This window comes from Cryptotermes secundus, unplaced genomic scaffold, assembly GCF_002891405.2.
Source record: "Cryptotermes secundus unplaced genomic scaffold, Csec_1.0 scaffold318, whole genome shotgun sequence".
NCBI classification, from domain to species: domain Eukaryota; kingdom Metazoa; phylum Arthropoda; class Insecta; order Blattodea; family Kalotermitidae; genus Cryptotermes; species Cryptotermes secundus.
Window position 1 is genome coordinate 294,719 of NW_019730108.1, and position 22,631 is coordinate 317,349.

At 43.8% G+C, this 22,631-nt stretch overlaps 1 protein-coding gene across 2 annotated transcripts in view; it reads left to right on the forward strand.

Moving 5' to 3' along the window:
• The window catches only part of LOC111866050 (polypeptide N-acetylgalactosaminyltransferase 2), a 35,438-nt gene extending 13,062 nt beyond the window's left edge, over positions 1–22,376 (forward strand). The window contains exons 2-14 of one of the 2 annotated variants that reach the window (XM_023854576.2): positions 2,671–2,831; positions 4,816–4,920; positions 5,184–5,251; positions 8,001–8,066; positions 9,101–9,222; positions 11,417–11,504; positions 12,242–12,326; positions 14,233–14,336; positions 15,280–15,406; positions 16,942–17,034; positions 18,476–18,559; positions 19,684–19,921; positions 21,046–22,376. In XM_023854576.2, the coding sequence (XP_023710344.1) occupies positions 2,671–2,831; positions 4,816–4,920; positions 5,184–5,251; positions 8,001–8,066; positions 9,101–9,222; positions 11,417–11,504; positions 12,242–12,326; positions 14,233–14,336; positions 15,280–15,406; positions 16,942–17,034; positions 18,476–18,559; positions 19,684–19,921; positions 21,046–21,219 (1,515 nt within the window). In that variant the 3' untranslated portion in view covers positions 21,220–22,376. The remainder of the gene's footprint in view (positions 1–2,670; positions 2,832–4,815; positions 4,921–5,183; positions 5,252–8,000; positions 8,067–9,100; positions 9,223–11,416; positions 11,505–12,241; positions 12,327–14,232; positions 14,337–15,279; positions 15,407–16,941; positions 17,035–18,475; positions 18,560–19,683; positions 19,922–21,045) is intronic. The other variant, XM_023854577.2, reaches the window with a different exon arrangement.
• Positions 22,377–22,631: the final 255 nt, after the last annotated feature.

Consider the following 22,631-nt stretch of genomic DNA (forward strand, 5'->3'; position numbering starts at 1 on the left):
AGGCCCATAGGGTTGTGAGACGTTGAGGGTCCCACATTATCTAGACAATCGGCTCATAGATGGCGGTAAGGTACACTTCACATAACCAAATCAAAATAGTACGTATACTCATAGAATAGACACGATATACTGACATGAAAGACTGCTCTCTCTTTCGTGACCTACTGTATCTCTTCACATTTTTGTTTACGCGATTGCATCATGCTTGTGTTTATCTTTCAGGGCGTGAACTTATGTGACACCGACTTCTGTTATGAACTTTCTGGTTCTGCGGCCATCAGGCGATGTACCCAGACCGGCTAAACATATCCGTACCGTCGAAACACAGAAACATATAAATGTGGACAGAACACTAAATGAAATCGGTTTACACTTTATTTCATATCGACACGTGTATAAACTATAAACAGCAGGAGAATGAGCTGGGTAGAGCATGTAGAAGGTGTGGAATAGGAGAGAAGGGTATAAAAAGTTTTCGCAGGAAAACCTGAATGAAACAAACACTTGCAAGACCTAGGAGTAGATGGAAGGATTGAGGGTGTGCACAGGAGTCATATTGTTCCATACAGGGAATAGTGGTGGGCTCTTGTGAAAACGGCAATGCACCTTCGGGCTACGTAAACTGTGGGAGTATCTGAGCAACTGTCAGCTTCCAAAGAGGGAGAAGTTGTTTCATGCATCAGGCTACAGCAGTATGGAAGTAACGGGAAGGTGAAGCAAACTTGTTCCTGTGTTCAACAAATTAAGCACTACAACATGAAGACGAATGGGGGAGTGAAGGTATAGATCCACGTATTCTTTACCTCGGCACTAGTTACAGGTGTGGTCGGATTCAATCACCGGCCTCCCGGGAAAGAGAGCTCCCCCGGTAGGACTGGGTGGGCCCCAGAGCCGGTCTGGACGCTGTGGAGAAGATAACGATTTCTTGCCCCTGCCGGGGAATCGAACTCTGATTCCGCGGTCATCCAGTCCATGTTCTATTAGCTATAATGAAAGCGTGAAGCTGTACAGCGGTGGCCATCTGGGACGTGACGTCGTGTAGTTTGGTACATAAGGGCCCTCTGTAATCAGACTGAACCCTCGGAAACGCTGCCACTTACCTACAAAACTTCACGGCGTTACAAGACCCTAATATTCGTAAGCGTATAGCGAATCGAGTGCGGGAACATTACTCAAGCGGGCGGTTCGCCGTGACGGGGCGATAACACTGCCAGCACCTCAGTACCGCGGGCAGCGTAAGCACCCGGGGTAGTTAGTCGGTAGAGCGACAGGCTACGGGCAGGACGGCCGAGCGGTCGAAGTTCGAGTCCCGGTAAAGGCAAGAAAAAGAGAATGAGAATTGGCAGAGGAAACTTGCCCCAGTGCCACTTTTTCCACCACAAATCCCACATGACCTGATCTGCCACTGAACCCGGACCGCCGCGGTGGGAAGCCGGCGACTAGCCGCCCAAACTGTGGCATGGCCAAGCTAGAACCGGAAGAGAGCGTGCAGAGAAAGGTGAAAAGGGGGAACAGACTGAGACACAAGAAAAATGAACAAGATGTAGAAAGAAAGGAAGAATGAAGGAAAGTGAACAACGAAGACAGCAAGAGGTGTACAGGGACAATAAATTTAATAAAAGAATGATTAACAAAAAATAAGTGACACGAAGGGAATTACTGCATAACATTTCTGGGTTACTGTGACATGCCGTCTGGTAGGTGGGCACCAAGGTTTCGTAGGGACATACTGCCTCCACCTTCAGGGTAGAGATAGGGACAATACGTTCCTGCAAGGCGGTAAGACCACAATATGAACACCTAATTTTGCTTGAAATATTTCTGGACTTACGTGTCAGTGAGTGTAAGGGCAACATAAAGCGAACATGTCCCTATGCTTAATTAAGCACCAGGTCATAAAAACATATGGGGGAGTGAAGGTATAACTCCTTGTTTTCTGAACCTAGACGTTATAGCTTCTGAGCCCACCTGAATGTGACGCTGCACGTTCGAGTTCAGGCTGAAGAATGTAGCACTGTTGTCAGATCTTTATTCACTCCAAGCACCCAAGCGCGCAGACGCAAGCTTTCTGCGGACAGAGTGCATACCACGGCGTCACCTGCCCACCCACAATGGGACAGCTCCCCGCTCCTCTGTCTCGTTCAAACACAGAGCCACCTACCACTCACCGCCCGCTGTCAGAACCCCCTTCTCCCCATAGACTTTAACCCTGACGGTAGGAGCCACAATGTTTGCCGAAACGTTGGAAAATCTTCCACATTATACACTGCATATTCCGGGTAGGTGGGTCGCCCAGAAAGTAGAGACCGTCTGCGAATTGCACACGCATGCGTAGTGATGAAGAAGTTAAGAAGACTGCTGGGAACTGCTTCAGTGGATCGGCGGCAGATTTCTGCAATGAGGACATACAGAAAAGCGTCATACGGTACGGCAAGTATCTGAATCTTCATGCGGATTATGTGGGAAAATTATTTAAGGTCTGTAGTAGTGACGTAATTCTTTCTGTAAACTTCACTCTTTTAACGGTACTTACTTTCTGGTCGATCTACGCACGTCAAATCCTGTGGCGATCCACACACAAAGCATGGAGGGGCATGAGTGTCGGCGTGAGTGATCTGTGAGGACGGTCCCAGCCAAAGAGCCGAGTAACAGCATACCACGTGCTCTCAGGTCGGGTCCGCGCCGCGCTGGGAGCCCGTCGTCCTCATGAACGAGCTCCAGTACGTCGGGACGGAGAGGGATGAGGACGCGTTCGTTCGTCACGCCTTCAATCTGAGCAGCAGCAACTTGCTTCCCAGCGACAGGGCGTTACCAGACACCAGGCACACCAGGTATGAACTTCACATGTGATGACGAGCATACTCGTCACGCCTTCAATCTGCGCAGCAGTAACATCCTTCCCAGCGACAGGGCGCCAGGTATGAACTTCACACATGATGACGAGCATACTCGTCACGCCTTCAATCTGTGCAGCAGCAACATGCTTCCCAGAGACAGGGCGTTATCACACACCAGGCACACCAGGTAAGAACTTCACATATGATGACGAGCATACTCGTCACGCCTTCAATCTGTGCAGCAGCAACATGCTTCCCAGAGACAGGGCGTTATCAGACACCAGCCACACCAGGTAAGAACTTCACATATGACGACGAGCATACTCGTCACGCCTTCCATATGCGCAGCAGCAACATGCTTCCTAGCGACAGGATACCACCAGACACCAGGTATGAACTTCACATATGATGACGAGCATACTCGTCACGCCTTCAATCTGTGCAGCAGCAACATGCTTCCCAGAGACAGGGCGTTATCAGACACCAGCCACACCAGGTAAGAACTTCACATATGACGACGAGCATACTCGTCACGCCTTCCATATGCGCAGCAGCAACATGCTTCCTAGCGACAGGATACCACCAGACACCAGGTATGAACTTCACATATGATGACGAGCATACTCGTCACGCCTTCAATCTGTGCAGCAGCAACATGCTTCCCAGAGACAGGGCGTTATCAGACACCAGCCACACCAGGTAAGAACTTCACATATGACGACGAGCATACTCGTCACGCCTTCCATATGCGCAGCAGCAACATGCTTCCTAGCGACAGGATACCACCAGACACCAGGTATGAACTTCACATATGATGACGAGCATACTCGTCATGCCTTCAATCTGCGCAACAGCAGCATGCTTCCTAGCGACAGGGCGCTACCAGACACCAGGGACACCAGGTATAAACTTCACATACTCGTCATTGGTTTCAATTTGCACAGCACAGTAACAACCGCGCTCCAGCCACTGAGGTAAAATGACAAGTCTTATCGTCACCGCTCTCAACATGTCCAGTAGCCACACGATTTAACTAACAGACCTTTTCCAATCTGGAATATTATGACGAGTATAATCGTCATGGGCCTCAGCCTGCACACTAGCAACATATCTAGCAGCGATAAACACAAGTCTGGTTCCGAAGGCACCCAGTATCGGTAGACTCTAAAGGGCTCTGACAATGGTGCATATGTTTCTTTATTAAATGATTCAGGATAAATTTCTTGGAATCAGATGTTGAGGTAGATGACACCTTATTCTGTTGGTTACTATTCCTTTAAAGAGAGATTGTTTCTAAATAATGTATACTGTTACATGTACACCCATTGCTAGGCAATTGGTTGGTAAACAAGTTCAGGCGAAGACACATTCTTGGTAAATAGTCCGTTGCTAGGTTACGCAACAACAGAGGGATGTCCACAAACATTCTCATGGCAACGAATACAGGCAACAACAGAAGAACTGCCATTTCTATGCAACAGTCGCTAACCCTCCCACCAAAGAACGTGACAATATAGGGGAAACTGTGTTTTCTATGTGGTCCGCGTCAAGCAAACGCACAGAACAATAGGGCGTCTGTTTCCAGGCAACGAAGCTGTAAACATGCATATAGCAAAAGAAGATGGTGTTTTCTGTGGGGTCCGTGTAGAGTTATCTTGAACACAACCGGCGCTACGAGTCAGTCAGAACTTCATCTCACGAGGAAAGATATGTGATTCCGTGGTTTTGCTGATTTCTTAGACGTTATAATTCCATAAAGGGAGGGTATATACCGGATCCATACCCACCCCTCACCTCAGGACAGAAACGAACCAGTTTCCGAAACGTCGTGCTCTTCGGCGTCTTTTAGAATACTAGAAGATGGACAAAGTCCAGGAAATCCAGTAATCCTGAGCGCTCAGTATCATACGGTACAGGTATTCATGTGCCCTGCGCACGCGCACACGCACCCGTTCACACTCCCTTGCGGATGTTGCAGGTGTCACGACCCGTCGAACTACGGCGAGCTGCCGCTGGAGACAACGTCTGTCATCGTCGCCTTCCACAACGAGGCGCGGTCTGCGCTACTCCGAACCGTCATCAGGTGAGATTCAGGCCACTAATAACTTTGTTGTTTCTCGTGTTCAGTGCCGCTACAGCACGTCTATATGACTGTACACCTGAAGTTGTTCGTGGTTTTCCTCAGTCCTTGCGGACATTGCCGGAATTTCTCATATTGGAGCAACGACCGCAGACGGACAGGAAGTCACAGTAGTGACCGCGGGGATGTCACGCCATTCACGCGGCAGGTAGCTCTATCAGATAACACGAAAACAGTAGTCATCAGACAGTTTTTCTTCGTTGCAGTGTGCTCAACAGGACGCCGTCCGATCTAGTCGAGGAGGTGATCCTGCTGGACGACTGCAGTGACAACGGTAGGTACTTCTGACTGGGGGCACACGTGTTCGAGCCCCGCAACTGATACTCACTTTCGCAAAACAAAGTTACTAAATCAGCACAACCATAGTCCAAATGATCCATTATCCTGAAGACTTCTGTATTGTGGGATATAACGCCGTGTAGTCCGTTGAAAGTTAGCTGACGTTTCGAAGGAACATATCGCCTCCATCTTCAGGATTGAAGGCGATATGTTCCGCCTAAACGTCTGTCGACTTTCACCGGACTACACGGCGTTATATCCTAAGAGAGAGAACTGCTCATTGCTGCGAGGACCTGAAACCCTACAGTTCAGAATCTTGTTTCATGATTTTATTCAGGCATCTGTGAGGTCCTAGAATGCTGTTTTACGATAATTTTAATCTGTCTGGGGGATTACTGAGGCCAAACAAACAAGGCTCAGTAGTCTGCAAGAAACATTTTTGTCTTAATGTTCTGTTTCACCTCTCATATTCTTACGTTTTCTTGCCAGTTTCATTCCTCTGCGCCAGTTTCGCTTATTTTGGATGCCTACGGCTCGAGTGTCACATCGTCGACGCTGAAGATAGAGGCAGTATGTTTCTCCGAAACGTCAGTAAACTTCTACCGGAGCTACATGGCGTCATATCCCAATAGGCCTTCCATCCTTTTAGACCTACCTTCTACCAACACTACTAACATGGCGGCAAGGCGAAGTGTAGCACTACCCTGGCGCCATTCACTGAACTGTGCTGAACTTAACTCCATAGAGCTGAGTCCTTCTAGAGAAGCTGACAGTTGCTGACCGACTCAAAGAATTCCCAGATTTATTTTTTGGGGGGGGCGAAGGTTCATTACTATGTTGACAAGAGCTCGTCGCTGGCCCCTATCCTGAGCCAGGTGAGTCCAGTCCACACTATAGCTTGCAGTTTCTTTAAGATCCACTCTAATGTCCTCCCATCTACGTCTGGGTCTTTCTAGTAGTTCCTCATTCATATGATCCTACCAAAAATTTCTATGCACTTCTGTCATGCGTGCTACATGCCGTACCCATTTAATAATCCCTTATTATATCATTATAATACAAATTATGAAGCAACTCATTATGTATTTTTCTAAAATATTCTGTTACTCCTTTCTCCATCTTCGGTCCAAACTTCTCCTGAAATCCAATGCTCAAACAGCCCAAATATAGGCCGGAAGGTGGCGGGTTCGATTCCGATGAGGTCATTGCAATTTTTAATTTACCTAATCCTTCCAGCCGCACTATGGTCCTGGGGTCGACTCAGCTTCTAACAGAAATGAGTACCAGGAATCTCTCTTTGGGTCTAAAGGGCGGCCGGCGGGCGCGTAAGGTTGAAAATCTATCTCCACCTGTCGGGCAAATGTCCAGAAAATATGGGAGTCTCGACGTCTCACAAACCTATGGGCCCCCACGGCCTGTTACAGGCACAGCTTTACCTTCTTACCACAATCTGTGCTGTGACCTTACTGTGAGAGAGCGAGTCTGACACCCGTACAAAACTGTAGGCAAGATCATACCGTTATACCATTAGACAGCAGGCGGGGATTCCCCGGCAGCAAGCGGTCCAGGCGTTTGCTGTGCTCTTAATGTTTTCTTATCTAATTTAAATTGACAAATCTTTCGACCAAATGGTGAGAGCCCAAAATCTGAATCTGTCTTTCGGTGGTACAGATACAACCGGTGGGCCGCTGTGTTGCTCGCTCCCCCCCCCTTCCCGCTTTACATCAAGAGTGGAAGAACTTTACTGTGGACAGTCAAGTTTTTGTGTGCTACTTGAAATAAGTTTCATAATACCATGACGTCAAAAACTGTGACGTGAAACGCGCAGACGACAAACTTACTCAACTCCTCTACACACAGATGTATCATCAGCGAAGTGCCTGTTGTCAGTCCCGTTAGCGTCCCGTACAGTTTCACATATCTTCCAGGGACTTACGTTCCTTTACACAGAACAGACGGACAGCCTCCGGCGGGTTACCGGTTTCTGTCTTCCGGGCTACAATGCCATATAGAGCTCTGCTTGCCACCTGCTTTCACGCTTGCTCTTCTTCGATCCTGAAAATGGAGGCGACATGTTCCTCCGAAACGTCGGTTGACTTTCAACGATCTCTGAAGAAAGAACCCTTCATAACCACCGCTGTGAGACCCTCAAATACTGCGGTTTATCGTTATTTTCCCCAGTCCTTCCAGGCAAATGTGAGTACCTCTCAGAAACATGTCCCGAGCTTTGTCGCCACAAATTCAACTAAATTGGCTAATCAGTTTTTAGAGCTGAAATATGCGGGCAAAGAGACATCTTGACCTCACCATTGTGTGTTAATTTTATGTGCGTCATGCAAACACAGCAAAATGGATCAGTTTATTTATTTTAGTATGGACGCCGTGAGATGGAAGTTTCCTCGCAATTTATATTGTTCTCTTGACTATGAATTCAGGTGAGCCATGGCTTCTCAAACCGTGGGTCGCGATCTATTTTAAGGGGGGGTCACCAAATTCACAGGAACTGTTTCAAATACAGCTACATCGACGCAGAGTTTCAACAAGTTGTGTGGTCTCAGAAAACGTAGCAGCAGTCAGTGAAACAGACTGTACAGGACCATTCTGTAGCTGATAGGGTGCAGAGAGGCTGTACAGTTACTTTGGCTGACAATGGAGGGTCATGTATGTGCTTGCGTATTGTTTTAGGGGGTCACAGAGTTTCAGGACCCCCTGTTAATGGAATGCTGGTGTGTCCTTTGTTCCAGAGGAAGATGGAGCCCTCCTGTCATCCCTCCCCAAAGTTCGAGTGATCAGAAACCAGGCAAGGGAAGGTAAACCTAACATAGGAGATTCAGGCAGTCTCACTACTCAGTGGTTTAGAAACCACTGGAATATCACACACATAAACTGGTTGTGGTGCTGGGCTTTTGTTATTATAGTTTTATGGATTTTCGAGTTGTGCAGTACCAGAGAAATGATGTTTCAAATGTTTCAGCACTTCTAATCTTCAACTCCACGATTGCCAAGTGTCGAACACTTCTACCTTTACAAAAAACTGCTATAACAGACAGAATGTGGCATCTGTTGGCATTTTATTCAAACTACATCCACAAGAAACATTTTGACCAAGCAGGTTTGGCATAGTGGTAAATAGAAGTAAAGCTATCCCTGTAACAGGCCTTGAAGGCCCATAAGGTTGTGAGACGTCAAGGCTCCCACATTTTCTAGACAATCGTCTCACAGATGGCGGTAAGCCTGTCAGCCTCACACCAGCCGCCCTTTAACCCCCTTGAAAGATTCCTGGTACTCATTGCTGTTAGAGGCTGAGTCAACTCCAGGGTCATATTGTGGCTGGAAGGATTAGGTAAATTGAAAAGAATCCAATAACCTCATCGGGAATTGGGAATTGAACCCGCAACCTTCTGGCTTGTAGTATAGTGCTTCAACCAACTACGCTACCACATGCCCCTTGGCATTGTGGTAACACTCTAAATTTGTATCTGGGAGAAGCTCTGTTCAAGTCTCAGTTGGGACACTGCCTATGCTGACTGAGGTTCCTACGGATTTCCACAGCCCATTCAAGCCAAGTCTTGGACAGTATCTTGATTAGGCCACAACCACTTCCATATGTTTTCCAGTTTATCATTCATCAAAGGTTTTACCATTAAGTGCTGTATGGTCTAGGTGCTGACAGCATTATAAAATATGCCACAGAATAAAGAGAATTTTAAAGTTCGTGAGGCACTTTCATATGCAACATAGAAGGGCAGGCGAGGCAGCCTTAAGTGGTGGCTTGGTGCTGGCACTTGTAGGGTTAATGCTGACTTCAGCAGATGTGTTACTGACTGCTTGTCTGCTCCCATAGGTCTCGTCAGATCTCGCATCCTGGGGGCTCTAGAGGCTCGAGGGGACTTCCTCATGTTCCTCGATAGCCACTGCGAAGTCAATGTGGGTTGGCTGGAGCCTCTTCTTGAAAGAGTTACCCAGGTGGGTCAAACCCCAGACTTCAGTGCACTTAAAATATTCTTATTAAGTGTCACTTCTCATACATACATACATACATACATAGCATTCCATAGATCCATGAGTTAGTCAGATGACCTACCGGATGTGGAATTAGTCAAAAATCATACAATACATATATACATGCACAATTCAAGTTCACATAAATAGTAAGGATTTCACAAAAGTAGTAAAATATCCATCATAAATCCATACATTAACATATACTAGATTTTTTTTTTCCTGTGTTCCAAACAAGAGAAAACATTACATACACTTTATGTTGTTTGGAAGCATAAATTCCTCAACAGAGTAAAAGGAGTGTGTAATTAAGTATCTCTTTAGTGCTACTTTAAATTGTCCCTGTTTATCTATAAGAGTTGTGATATTTGGTGGTAGATTGTTGAAGATTTTAATGCCAGTATAATATGCACTCTTCTGGAAACAAGAGAGGCTGGCAACTGGTCTGTGAAGCTGATTTTTATTCCTTGTGTTGACATTGTGTATTGTAGAATTGGTTGGAAAAAATTCTTGGTTTTTTACAATGAAGATCATTAAGGAGAATATGTATTCACATGGGAGAGTTAAGATCTCTAGCCTCTTGAAGATATTTTTACATGATTCTCTTGGTTTAACACCAGCCATTATTCTAACAATTTTCTTTTGTAAGATGAATATCTTCTGGCTGTAAGATGAGTTACCCCAAAAAATTATTCCGTACTTCATTACAGAATGAAAATAGGCAAAATAAATCAATTTGAGAGTCTCAGTATTGCTGACATGAAACATGCTTCTAACTGCGTAGCATGCTCCACTTAACTTAGGGATCAATTTATCTATATGGTTCGACCAACTTAGGTGGCTATCAATTTGCAAGCCAAGGAATTTCGTATTTACTGTCTCTTCTATATATTTTCCATTATATCCAATATTTAAAACATAGGGAGGGGCATTATTTGTTGTAAATTTCATTACATTTGTTTTGTTTAAATTTAGGGCAAGTCTGTTAGCATTGAACCATTTATTCATGTGGGAGAGTACTCTGTTTGATATTGCACAGAAATCATCAAACATTTTACTAGAGATTATAACACTTGTATCATCAGCAAATATTATGGGTTCTGGTTCTCAGTAAGAATCATCATTCATAGACATAAAATCTTAAGGCAAACAAGTTCGGAAATATATACATGGTATATACAAAAATGTTCATGCATTTGCCTCTATATTTAAAAAATATCCCTTCTTTAATTATCTTGAAAACTGTAAGAGTTACAGAAATGTGCAGGATATAAAATGCATGTTTCATGTGTACAACTTCGTTTTGAAATATCATTTGCTCCAGTAAATATTTAGCGAGTTATGCTGGGGGTGTGTGCAGAAACTCATTTATGTGTTCATGTTAGGTATTCATTTTTGTTGTCTGATTTTAACCAAAAATTGAACGGCTTGACAAACTTGAGTAAAATTCCCCAGTATCAAATTTCATAAAAGTCTATTCAGTGGTTGTCAAGTTGTGTCCTGAATACAGACAAATGGACAGAGGGAGTGCATGCAACACATGCTTCATACACATGCAAATACGTCTAAAAAGGGAAGTTCAGAAAACAGAATGGTGGCACAAGATCGAGGAAGTTAAGCCAGGCCGATAACTTTTGAAAGAGAAGAAAATAACTTTCATGGTTTGGAACAAGAAACACAAGTAAAGAAATTTGTGCTTCATAATGCTGGAAAATATTATTAAGTACTTACAGAATAGTCTCATTAACTTATTACAACTAATTGCAGAACAGTGTAGGATGTATGTACGTGTATAACTGCTCCTATGAACAAGGGCTATATCCCAGAGCAAGATGGCTGACTTGTATTTTGGAGGTGTCTATTTCGAATCTCAGTGTGGATATTGGCTATACTGAGGATTTTCATGCTTTTGATGAGTGCCTCTAAATAAATACTAGGATAGTACCTCAATTCGGCCATGACTGTTTCCCTTCAAATCTTTTCCAATTCATTTCTGTACTAACCATGCAACAATTGCATGCTATGTAGCCTCAGCCACTTGCATCATCATCAGATAACCCAGAAATACACGTATGTATACCACCCTACAAACTGGGCAGTGTTTGCAGATGTGCACTGATGGTATCAGGACAGTAAGAGCATATCAATCTTGTTCCAGAACCCACAGACTGTGGCAAGTCCAGTCATTGATGTCATAGACATGGACACATTCCAGTATCGCCCGACCTCGTCACAGCTCAAGGGAGGTGAGGCTCTGAACTCGCTCACTTTACACAGCTACTTCATTTTTATCATTATGCAATAAAAAGTGTAAAGTTGTTCCTGTGCTTAAGCCATGAAGGTGTATGGGGGGTGGATGTATAGATCCACATTTTCTTGACCTTGGAACTAGCTGGAGGTAATTGGTCAGCTTCACGCCACCGCTGCTTTACCCCCAAGAAAAGAGCCCCCAGAATTAATTGGATAGGAGGCTGGGTGGGCCCCAGAGCCAGTCTGGATGACGTGGAAAAGAGAAAATTCTTAACCCTACTGGTACTCGAACCCCAATCCCTGTCATCCAGCCCACAGGCAGTCACTATACTGACTACATTATCTCGGCTCCAGTGTAATGTTGTTCTGTGCTTAATTCAGTACCGCGTTTCAGAGGCATACACAGGAGTGGGGGTACACCTCCATGCATTCTTAACTTTGGCACTAGATGGAGGTCACTTTAACCCCTGGGAATGAGCCCCAGCACTCATTGTGTAAGAGACTAGGTGGACCCTACAGCTCCTCTGGATGTGGAGGAAAAGCGTGAAACACTGTATCTGCCAGGAACTGAACTCTGACTCCCAGTTTGTCCAGCCTGCAGCCGACTCACTATACTGACTGAGCTATCATGGCTCCTAATCTGTACTGATGCAATGGTGATACTGTCATAACTTGTTGTGATGCACCGCATAAAGGTGAGATTGGTGTTATGTAAATTAATTTTGTGTGGCAGGATTTGATTGGAGCCTGCACTTCAAATGGGTCCCACTGAGCCACAAACAGAGAGAACAGCAAACCAACCCAGCAGAACCCTTCCTGTGAGTTAAGAATATTACACAACTATAGCAGCCATCACAAAATCATGTGCTTCTGCACTACGGAACAAGTTCACCCTACTGTACGTGTACACGGCTGTCTTGTCAGCTTCACTGTCCAAGCAGACTGACCGCTTGGTCATGGCCAAATGTGAGACATCTGTCTCGGCACAAAACCACTGCGCATACAATATACACATGCATACGTACGCTGCACTTTCTTATGAACTAAAGGACTGATTCAAAAGCAGGTTCTGATCGAATAAAATATGAACATTGAGTTACATTTCATGGCCAGAGTGTAGATGGTAGAATACACAGAACATCAATTTGTAGCAGTGTATATTTTCATCTACATGGTGAACTGTATCTCAAAACGCTGAAAAATACGTTTCAAGTATTTAAATAATAACATGCCATAGCAAATGAACTGTCTAGATATGGTTATATTAACAAACAACAGAGGTATGCTGTGGTCAAAAGATCTCACTGATCATTTTACAAATGAAAGTGTTACAGCAGGTTGAAGTGAAAATTTCAGCGAAACATGTCCTCTACTGATGTGGTCTGGACTCCACTGTCAGTGCAGTAACAATGTGTGACTTTGTTGTAACTGTGAAGCATGTAATTTTGTGACAGCCACTACAACTCCATAAGGTCATGGGAGAGAGCGGGTGGCTTGAGATGACTTCAATTTGGGTTTATCATAGAAGTGACTATGAAGAGTATTGTGTGCTGGGATGTGACGCCATGTAGTCTGGCAGAATTTACTGACCTTTCAGAGGAACATACCGCTTATGTCTTCAGTGTCAAAGCAGTAAGCCAAACAAGCAGACTTCTAGACAATCATGTTTTCCCTTTCTGATAGAATGCCAGTAAGACAATTTTCAGGTAAATTTAAAGTCCAGCAAAAGTGACTTGGGTTTGAATTCTTTGCATGTCTTTTTGCATCTTCCTTAAATAGAATTGATGCAGAAAACTGGGCAGACACAGAACTCTTGTCCCATTTTCAACTCTCATCCCATTTGATGTTCTGTAAGCTTTACACCTGATACACTGTATATTTAGAGCAAGTCTCTGATTGCTACCATGTGACGAGAGGGCACCTGTTTTCTTTAGCTCTGAATCCATAAATTCACATTATTTCTGGTTATGACTGAAGCTGGTAACATAAATCTGTATTTATATACAGTACGTTTCATGACTTTATGTCGTTAATTCAGGAACTTATTGCTGACATCACTCCCAGCCAGGGATGTAGCATGGTCATGGGTCTGATTCTGAACAGTTATGGAGCTATCAGTAATTTGAAATCAGTTTTGACATGCATCAAATTGCATCTGAGTGGGTTGAGCTAGCGGAACAGTATGTCCGATCAGTCTTGATACTGGCCATGCAGCTGAGTGATATGGAGTGGAGTGTAAAGAGAGATACAGTCGAACCGAACTGTCGGATGCCATGTAATGTTGTTACAGCGCATGACAGACCGGTTTCAACACTAGCCTCACATACTTGAATGCTCCACAGATATATTCAGCAGGTTCTCAGTTTGAAACTAGGTTGGAACATTGGCTATCTTGACTGATATTTTTGGTTGTTTTGCTCAGTCAGTCTAGTCAAATTCCAGGACAGTAACTCGATTACACCATGACTGCTTCCTTCCAAATCCTTTCCAATTCATCACTCACATTTGAAACTGCAGAGTCTGGATTCTGACAGCATCACAAAATAACACCCAGTAACCCGAACCCAGCTCCACACACCCACAGCTACGGAGATGCTGAGAACTGGACCCACGTTCATGTAACATGGCTGAGAATGGTGTTCGGAATAATTTCTGAAACACTGTATATTATATGTTAAGTACATAGATATCAGGCACCTGTACTCACTGTGGAAATCCTTGCAGGAGTCCTGCCGTTGCAGGTGGCCTGTTCCTAGTGTCCCGCAACTGGTTCCGAATGCTTGGGATGTTTGACTCCGGATTACACATCTGGGGAGGAGAGAGCTTAGGTGAGATACCACCGCGACTGCAAGCAGGAGCTAACATGCTTTCATTGTGAACACTATAAGATGGGGTTTTAAAAGTTTGTGACACTGGTCCAGCATATTTTTATTTTATTTATTTACTGCTTATTTAATGACGCTGACTGCAACTCTGACCATAACAGTGTTGGGTGGTATGATGTTTAATGGATTGGAAGGGATGTGGAAGGAAGTGATCATTGCTCTATTTTAAGGTATTATCCCGAGATACTTCTAGAGGGACTGAGAAAAACCATGAACTTAGTCACTATAGTCAGTGTCAGGATTCAAACAGGTGCCTACCAAATATAAGTCTAAAGCATTACTGCTTTAGCCAAATTACTGGGTGGTCTAATGTCATTATGAGAGAATTCTCTTTGGAAAATATCCGTTAGTTGGATAAAAAGATGTATGCTGTGCTTTGAACGTTTTGGCCTATCTTCATCCAAGGGCCCCACATGGTAGGCACGCTGTCCTTCCAGTCTGCCTAAATCCTGTGACTGTGGGCATGTTGTGCTATATGTGAGTCATGACCCATGAAGCTGCTAGGCATCTCAAGATGGATGTGACTGCAGCCTCCAGTATGTCATACATGTGACAGAACTTGGAGTTCATTCTCTGTCTTGCTGAATTCTTGATGGCTGTCCAGATGTCGGTGCACTGTCACATTCCACCCACTTTTGCGACATGTTTCGGCCTGTGTAAGACCATCATCAAGTATATGTTCTATAGGCTGAGACTGTCTGTGCCCTGTTTAGGGGAGCACTGATTATGTATTATGAACAGAAAACAGTTAAAAGTGTAACATGTTAATCATGGTGTACTGTTCCTCGTGGGCTTACGGTGAAGTGGAGGTTCCACTCAGCAGCCAGATACTGCACGACCTTCACAAACATAAATATCCAATTATATTGTTGCTTCCATGTAACAGAGATATCACTTAAGAGCTGGCTGTGTGGGGGAAAGGTCGAAGTGGTGCCTTGCAGCAGGGTTGGGCATGTATTTCGCAGGAGACACCCCTACACCTTCCCCAGGGGCAATGCCAATACATATCTCAGGTAAGGGTGGAGTCTGTATGCTTACAATAACCTCTGCATGCTGGACAGATTGGGGAGCTGCAATAGGTCAGTCAGTATAGTGACTAGGATGGGTGACCAGTTCAGTTTCTGGCAAAGGCCAGTGACTAGACTGGACAAGATGCATGGGGGTTACACCATGCATGGCACAGATGAGAAATGCATAAATCATTTTACCTGGGAAATCTGAAGGAAGAGACTCCTTTGGAGAACTAAGTGTAGATGGGAGGACAATATTAAAATGGATAATAAAGAAACAGAATGTGAAGATGTGAACTGAATGCAGCTGGCTCAGAATAGGAACCAGTGGTGGGCTCTGGTGAACATGGCAGTAAACCTTCAGTCCCATTAGAGAGGGTAATTTCTTGAGAAGGTGAGCGACTATCAGCTGCTCAAAAGGATTCTCATGCATGGAGTTAGGGAACTCTTTGGGCAGTCAGTCAGTTATTCAGTTACAGGTCAAAATAATTTTGTTTCACTGAGAGACGTGAAAGAAACAGACACAGTTTCAAAATTTTGAAAATACTTTCAAGACTGATCTTACAGCCCCTTGGGGGGCACAGAGGGAAATGTTGCTGTGAGCTGGTCCACTGCTCTGGCCTGCAGGCCTGATCCACAACACTTCCACACCTGCCTGTTGCACAGCATAAATATTAGAACCATGTTTTCTCTGTGTACACCTGTATTTTAAATATAATTTAACTAGTAACTCCACCAGATATTGATCATGCATAATGCATTTTTACAAGGAACAAACATTTTTAATAAATCTAACAATGGCAAAAGGTAGTTTGGGTTTTGGCCCCACATACCACAGCAGCTATCCCACTGCTGTTATGATCCAGTTCTTGTCACAATCATATTATTAGGACTGAAATGACTTTCTTACAGAGGAAGAAACGGGGAACTAAGTTTGCCTGAACTTGACCCCATGCACGCTTTCAAGTGTCTACAAGCACTCCCGGGAGATCCCCTACCAACATGCAAAGTTTGCTTGCAATAGGTGCAATGGTGTGGAAATATATAAAGAATAAACAAACAAACAGACGCACAGTCTTCTTCATATGTACAGAGGCAGGAATTAGCTGTAAATTTGAAATAATTTTAAGGAAAAGAACAGTTTTGGGCTACATTGTCTTGCCAAGTTTAAGGCTTCTTAACTGCCCATTAATTGCATGCCCTTCATTTGCTACACATACAAATGGAGACGTGTAAAAGTAAAGTTGCTTAATTAAGCACCGCGCCAAGAAGACAGAGATACATGCAGTCTTAAGCTAGGCCTCTGGTATCTGGGAGGCACCCAGAACTGGACCGGGACTCTAGCAGCATTAAGCCTGTAGCTGAATTACTATACTCTCTTTGCTATCCGAGCTCCAACGGGAGATATGAATTGAAACGTGTGGCCTGACAGCCAAAATAACTGCCCGCCTGCCTCTGATCTGTAACGGTAATTACCTGCAATTCATGGACAGCCATGATGCCAGGACGTGTGTGCCACCCAACAACTGCTGTTGCAGGAACAGCAAGAGGGTAGCTGAGGTGTGGCTTGGAGACCACAAGAGGTTCTTCTATGAGGCCCAGCCTAATGCCAGGATGATGGATGCCGGAAGGTGAATATCAGCTGAAACACCAACCATCCCCTTAAGAACGTAGTGATGAAGCGTATGATCATTAGCACAGCACGCCAATAGAGTTGTGCAGGCGCTGGTTAGAGGTAGTATTAATTCTGTCAGCAGATAATCTGCCAGCAATAGTCTCCATGAAGAGTACGCTGGGTTGAACACAATTTTACCTGTTGTGTGTGCATGTGTATGTGTTTCTGATATAGACAGAGAAACTTGGTTTCCCACATTCTGGTAAGAATGTTGATTAAGGGAGGAGTAGGGATGGCTTAGTTGGTATAGCAACTTGCTACGGGCTGGACAGCCCAAGTTCGATTCCTGGCAGTGTGAGATTTTTATCTTCTCCACATCATCCAGACCGACTCTGGGGACCACCCAGCCTCCTATCCAATGGGTACTGGGGGCTCTTTCCCTGGGGTTAAGCGGCTGGGGCATGAAACTGACCACTCACCTCCATCTAGTGCTGAGGTCAAGAATACTCCACTCCCCCATATGTCTTGATGGCAAATCCATTTGTCTGCTTGTTCATGACGAATGAAGAATCCAGGCTAACCATTTGCAGCACAGTATCTGCATCCATTTCTTGATACCGTCCTCTGCAATAAATGCTATCTCATATCCACAGAGAGTAAAAAAAAGTGGAGCTGTCCTTATACTTATAAGCACCACACCATGAAGACGTATATGGGAGTGGAGGTATAATTTCATGTATTCAGCTTCATGCCCCATAAGCTTCACTCATGGGGGAAGAGCCCTTGTACCCACTGAACAGGAGGCTGGGTGGGCCTCATAGCCAGTCTGAACCTTGTGAGGATCAGAATAACCTTTTGACCCTCCCAGGAATCCAACCCTGATTCTCCAGGTCATAGTACTTGTACACACAATATATAACGTTAGGGACAGTGTTTTTGTCAGTGGGTTGGGGCAGAGCAACTGCAGCAACATGAGTAGGCACAGTTTGTCTCGTGGAGAAACATCTGGTGAGTGGAACTTTGTCTGACTAGTGAAATGAGCTAACATTTGTTCAACCATGTATATAACCATCCATTTATCTCATCTGATATTTGGAAAACTGTCACAACTGATAAAGCTTCATTAAATCCCCTCATAGATAAAAACGTACTGCAGAATATGATAATGACAGAAGAGTACTATATTCTGGGATGTGGTGCCAAGAAAACCAGTGGAAGTTCACTGACATTTCGAAGAAAGGTGCTGCCTCCTTCAGGGGAAAAGAGTAACTCAAGTAAACAACTATCAAGAAGCTAGCAGCATAGCTTACTATTTGACCTTGAAGATGGAAGCAGTGCAGTCCTCTGAAACGCTAGGGAACTTCTACTGGACTGTATGATATCAGATCCCAGTAGACAGTGTTCTTCATAGTCACTGATGATGATGACTGATGACTGATGAATGTTCTCCTTCCCAGCTTACAGGAACAACATGAGGTGAAGAGCCAATTGGACTGCAAACCTTTTCAGTGGTATTTGGAAAACATCTTTCCTGAGCTCAAGTAAATATCGAGTCATTTCAGTAACAGTATCTGAGGACTTTCGTTGAGTGTTAATTACATACAGGGATTCACTTACCCGTTAGTTCGGTAATCAGTTCAAGGGGTATGGGGATAATACTGATTTTGGGTTTGAGGCTTCTGTATGAGTTGTGTAACTGAGAACTAGAAAGTAGACCCTCCATTTTGTTCGTATGAGTCAGATTCAGCAAACATTATTCCTGTGATCAGACTGTCTGAGGCAGGAGAACTGACAGGAAACAGACCATTTGGGAGAGCTTGGGAGATAATATTAAAACAGATCTTAGTGAAACACATTTGCCTTGGGGTAGGGTATTGTGTTGGACAAATCAGAGTTTCTTAATACCTACATTACTATGAGACTCTCAGAGACTCTGTTGGAGGAAATTTGAGTCTGAAATTCAGGGTAGGCCAGAAATAGTTATGAAATATGGGCACAGCATAACAATTCTGGGATGTTTGCTCATTTGTGCATGATTATTCTGAAAACTGAAAGATTTACAGAAACAGGGCAGTGGAAACAAATTGTGTGTTTCATCACTTGCTACAACTTCCGTTAGCTTCATTTATGAATACAATTAACAAAAAATACAGGGCAATAAGCTTAGCTGTTTGTTTTCAGTCTTAGTAATGCAGCTTTTGTAAATCTTTCTATGGCTGCATGATTCTTGCCACATTTCATTCGCTTTTGTTATAAATACAACATGTTTCGACCTTCAACCTTACATGGACATCCTCAAGTACATCATAAGTTGTAACCTGTATCAACCTCTTATGGAAGGAAGCACCAATTTTAATTAATTGGAAGCTGAAAGTTAACAGTTAGTTAAATATGTTTAAAATTAAAGACGATAATTAATTCAAGTTTCACCCTTTAGTGGATGGACACTGTAGTGCACTTGTCATGCATGGGCATCCCATGTAGTTCTGTTGTCATTCTGTCTTGTTTGCTGGGTGTGGCATTCCTGACAGTGACTAAATGATTGATATGCTGTTACATGCAGACTTCAATGCATTGTGTTGTTACTGGCCCATGTCTATTGGGTGTGACATTTGTGGTTGGGGAGTGAAGCACAGTAAAATTACATCATACAATTATGTTGAAGGTTGCCAAATGAAGAGAATTCCGCATTTGGACAACTGAGACAGGGTTCCTTGTGTCTGCAGTCTGTAGAAGAGAGTTCTGCTATAAAACTGGCAGAGTGCAGTGAATCAGAACCCTCTCAACATTCCTGGGCATTTAGTGTCCATACTGCAAGCATCCAACATAGGAAACTGTGCCTCACAGTCCACGACAGAGCCAAGTGCCCAGTGCTGGAAACATGTACGCAGTCGTACCAGCAGGTGAGGTCACTCATACTCCAACAAGAAGTGCCGGGAGGAACAAATCCCCGCTTTCCTTCATATGACACAGACCATGTCCAACAATTCTTCTACTGTTGTGTCTGTATTCGTTGCTGTGGTAACGTTTTTATTGACCTGTTGCCTAGCAGTGATAGGGGGATATACATACAGACACACAGACTGATGGGAGGGGTTCATGAAGTACGCTGTTGACATGGGCTCAGATGCCATGATATACATACCAAGTTTCACAAAGATTGGTTCAGGCATTCAAAAGTTGAGGAGGGGGGTACACAGACACACAGACAGCATGGTGATCCCATAAGCCTCCTTTAATTTATTTTGGCATAAGCAGACTAAAAGGAGCATCTCATAAAAAATGGGCCATAAACAAATTTTAAATGAGGTTGGTGCATCTACCCGTCAGGCTACGTTTGTGGAAAGAGGGCTTGAAAACCACTCTCAGCTTGCTCAGCCTGCCAAAGCTTCCCTGTAGCCCCATAAACTGTTAATCTTCCGGAGATGGGTGGCCCTAAAAAGGAATAAGGCCAAACAGGTGGAAAAATGGCAAGAAGAAATGTTTCTTCCTGCACATCACATGCTTGCTTTCCTGTTTCCTTGTACTTGTACCCTCATTTTGCAGCTGTGCTAAAGATGGTGGCTGCAGGTTCCTCCGCAGTCTTGCCAACTTTCCATCAGACTCCACAGCATCATGTCATACAACACTGCCATCTCTTTCCTTCACATTTGATTTTCAGTGACCTCACTTCAATGATTAGGCTTCTTGTGTTTACATTATGTTACATTTAAATTCACTTTGTAGCCAGTGTCCACTATCTGAACAAGGGATCCATGTTCTATTAAACTGAATGGCATGACAATTCAGACAATTGATATTTAAGAGTTTGTTCCACCTGAAGATGACCCAGAAATAGGGTTAAGACATGTAGTGGGTAATAATAAAACACTATTAATGTCAAGTAATTGTGTTATACATAAAGGTTTCTGGACATTTGTCACCAATATAATTCTTATAATATCATCAACACAATTACTTGACATGAATAGTCTTTTATTATTACCCTACCCTTTATGCAATGAGAAGTATGATTTGTTGTCTACAGAAGTGGAGTCGCCATGGAAGAGCTGTTGTACTGTTATCTTCAGGGCAGTGTCTAGAATCTGGGACGACATCAGAAGTGAGGCTGTCTGAGTGTCGCCGTGGGGCTGTGTCACAACAGTGGGACTTCACAGTTGAGCTACAAGCTCAGGATGACCATCCTGTTAACATCACATGACCCTGGATACCAAACTTCCTGTTTATTCTACACAGTCAGAGGGAATGTAATGCTTTCTAGCATGGGGTTCATCACAATAATATTTAAAATTTCAGTTCCAACCTCATAGAAAACATACTGTGTCTTCGTCAAAGAGACCACCCAGTTAATGTTGTTTAAGGATAAAAACCTCCATTTAGTGTGATAATCATATGAAACTCATAAAATCACTGCGTGAGCAAAATGTACAGGTTCTAAATGTTAAAAGTAGCCTGTATATATAGTTACTGCCATGCTTTAAAGCATTAATTCATGTCAGACATGGAACTAAATCTGCTGGAAGATATTCACTAAGTGCTTCTACATTTGTGACCCAGACAGAGAAGAATGGGGAGCAAGATCAAATATATAACAATTACTCAGTGATGTAAACTTTTACAAATAAGTACTAAGAGCAAAATTTATAATTCATGAATATTAACACATCCAGTTTGAACTTGAAATTCGTGGGACATCCTGTGTAGTTCACTCATTTTTCTCCATGAAAACAGTTTTGCAGTGAGACACACATCTGATAGTTTAGTGAGACTCCTTCTTATATGGTGTCTAACCTCGTCTCTCTTAATATCATATTATAAACCTATGGAAATAATTACAATCCTCTGCAAACTCAGATATATCTGACCATGGGCATTTAACACAAAAAAGATGTATCCAGTGCCAGAATCAGGCAGTCTGGGACGCTGTGGAGTTTCTCTGTTGCCACACATACAGGCTCATAGAATATTTGGATATGAGCAGAACACAAAAGGACTAGGGACTGAAATAAAAGATGAACTTCAGAAGAAACTCCCAGGGCTCTGGAGAAAATGAGTGATGGTTAATTGAATCTTGTGTTCTACTGCCAATTTCCAGCATGTAAACAACTTCAGTAAAGTGTCTGTGTAAGAGAAGAATGAAATATTTGGGGGAAAGCATTACAAGTATCAGAACCACTGGGGACAGGCAGTGACATCATACTGTCAGCATGGTGTCTCACACAGATAACAAGTAATAACAGTCAAACACATGAAATATATAAAGTCAAGTCTCATTTGAGGACAGCGAGGCAGGTTGATGTGTTTTTTTTATTGCTAGTGGGGTGGGACTAAGTCCCTTGTACTGCAGCCACTTCTGGCCTATTATACTAGCCCCAGATGATAGGTGAGGGTGATTGTGGAGAAATTGGTGGAATGAAGATTGGCAGGGGAAACCGAAGTACTTGGAGAAAACTTGCCCCAGTGCCACTTTGTCCACCACAAATCCCACTTGACCAGACCCGGGATCAAACCCGGGCCAGCACGGTGGGAAGCCAGCGACTAACTGCTTGAGCTATGGTGCGGCCCTTAATGTGGTTTGGTCAGGCTTAAAGCCATGTGGGATAAATGGAGATA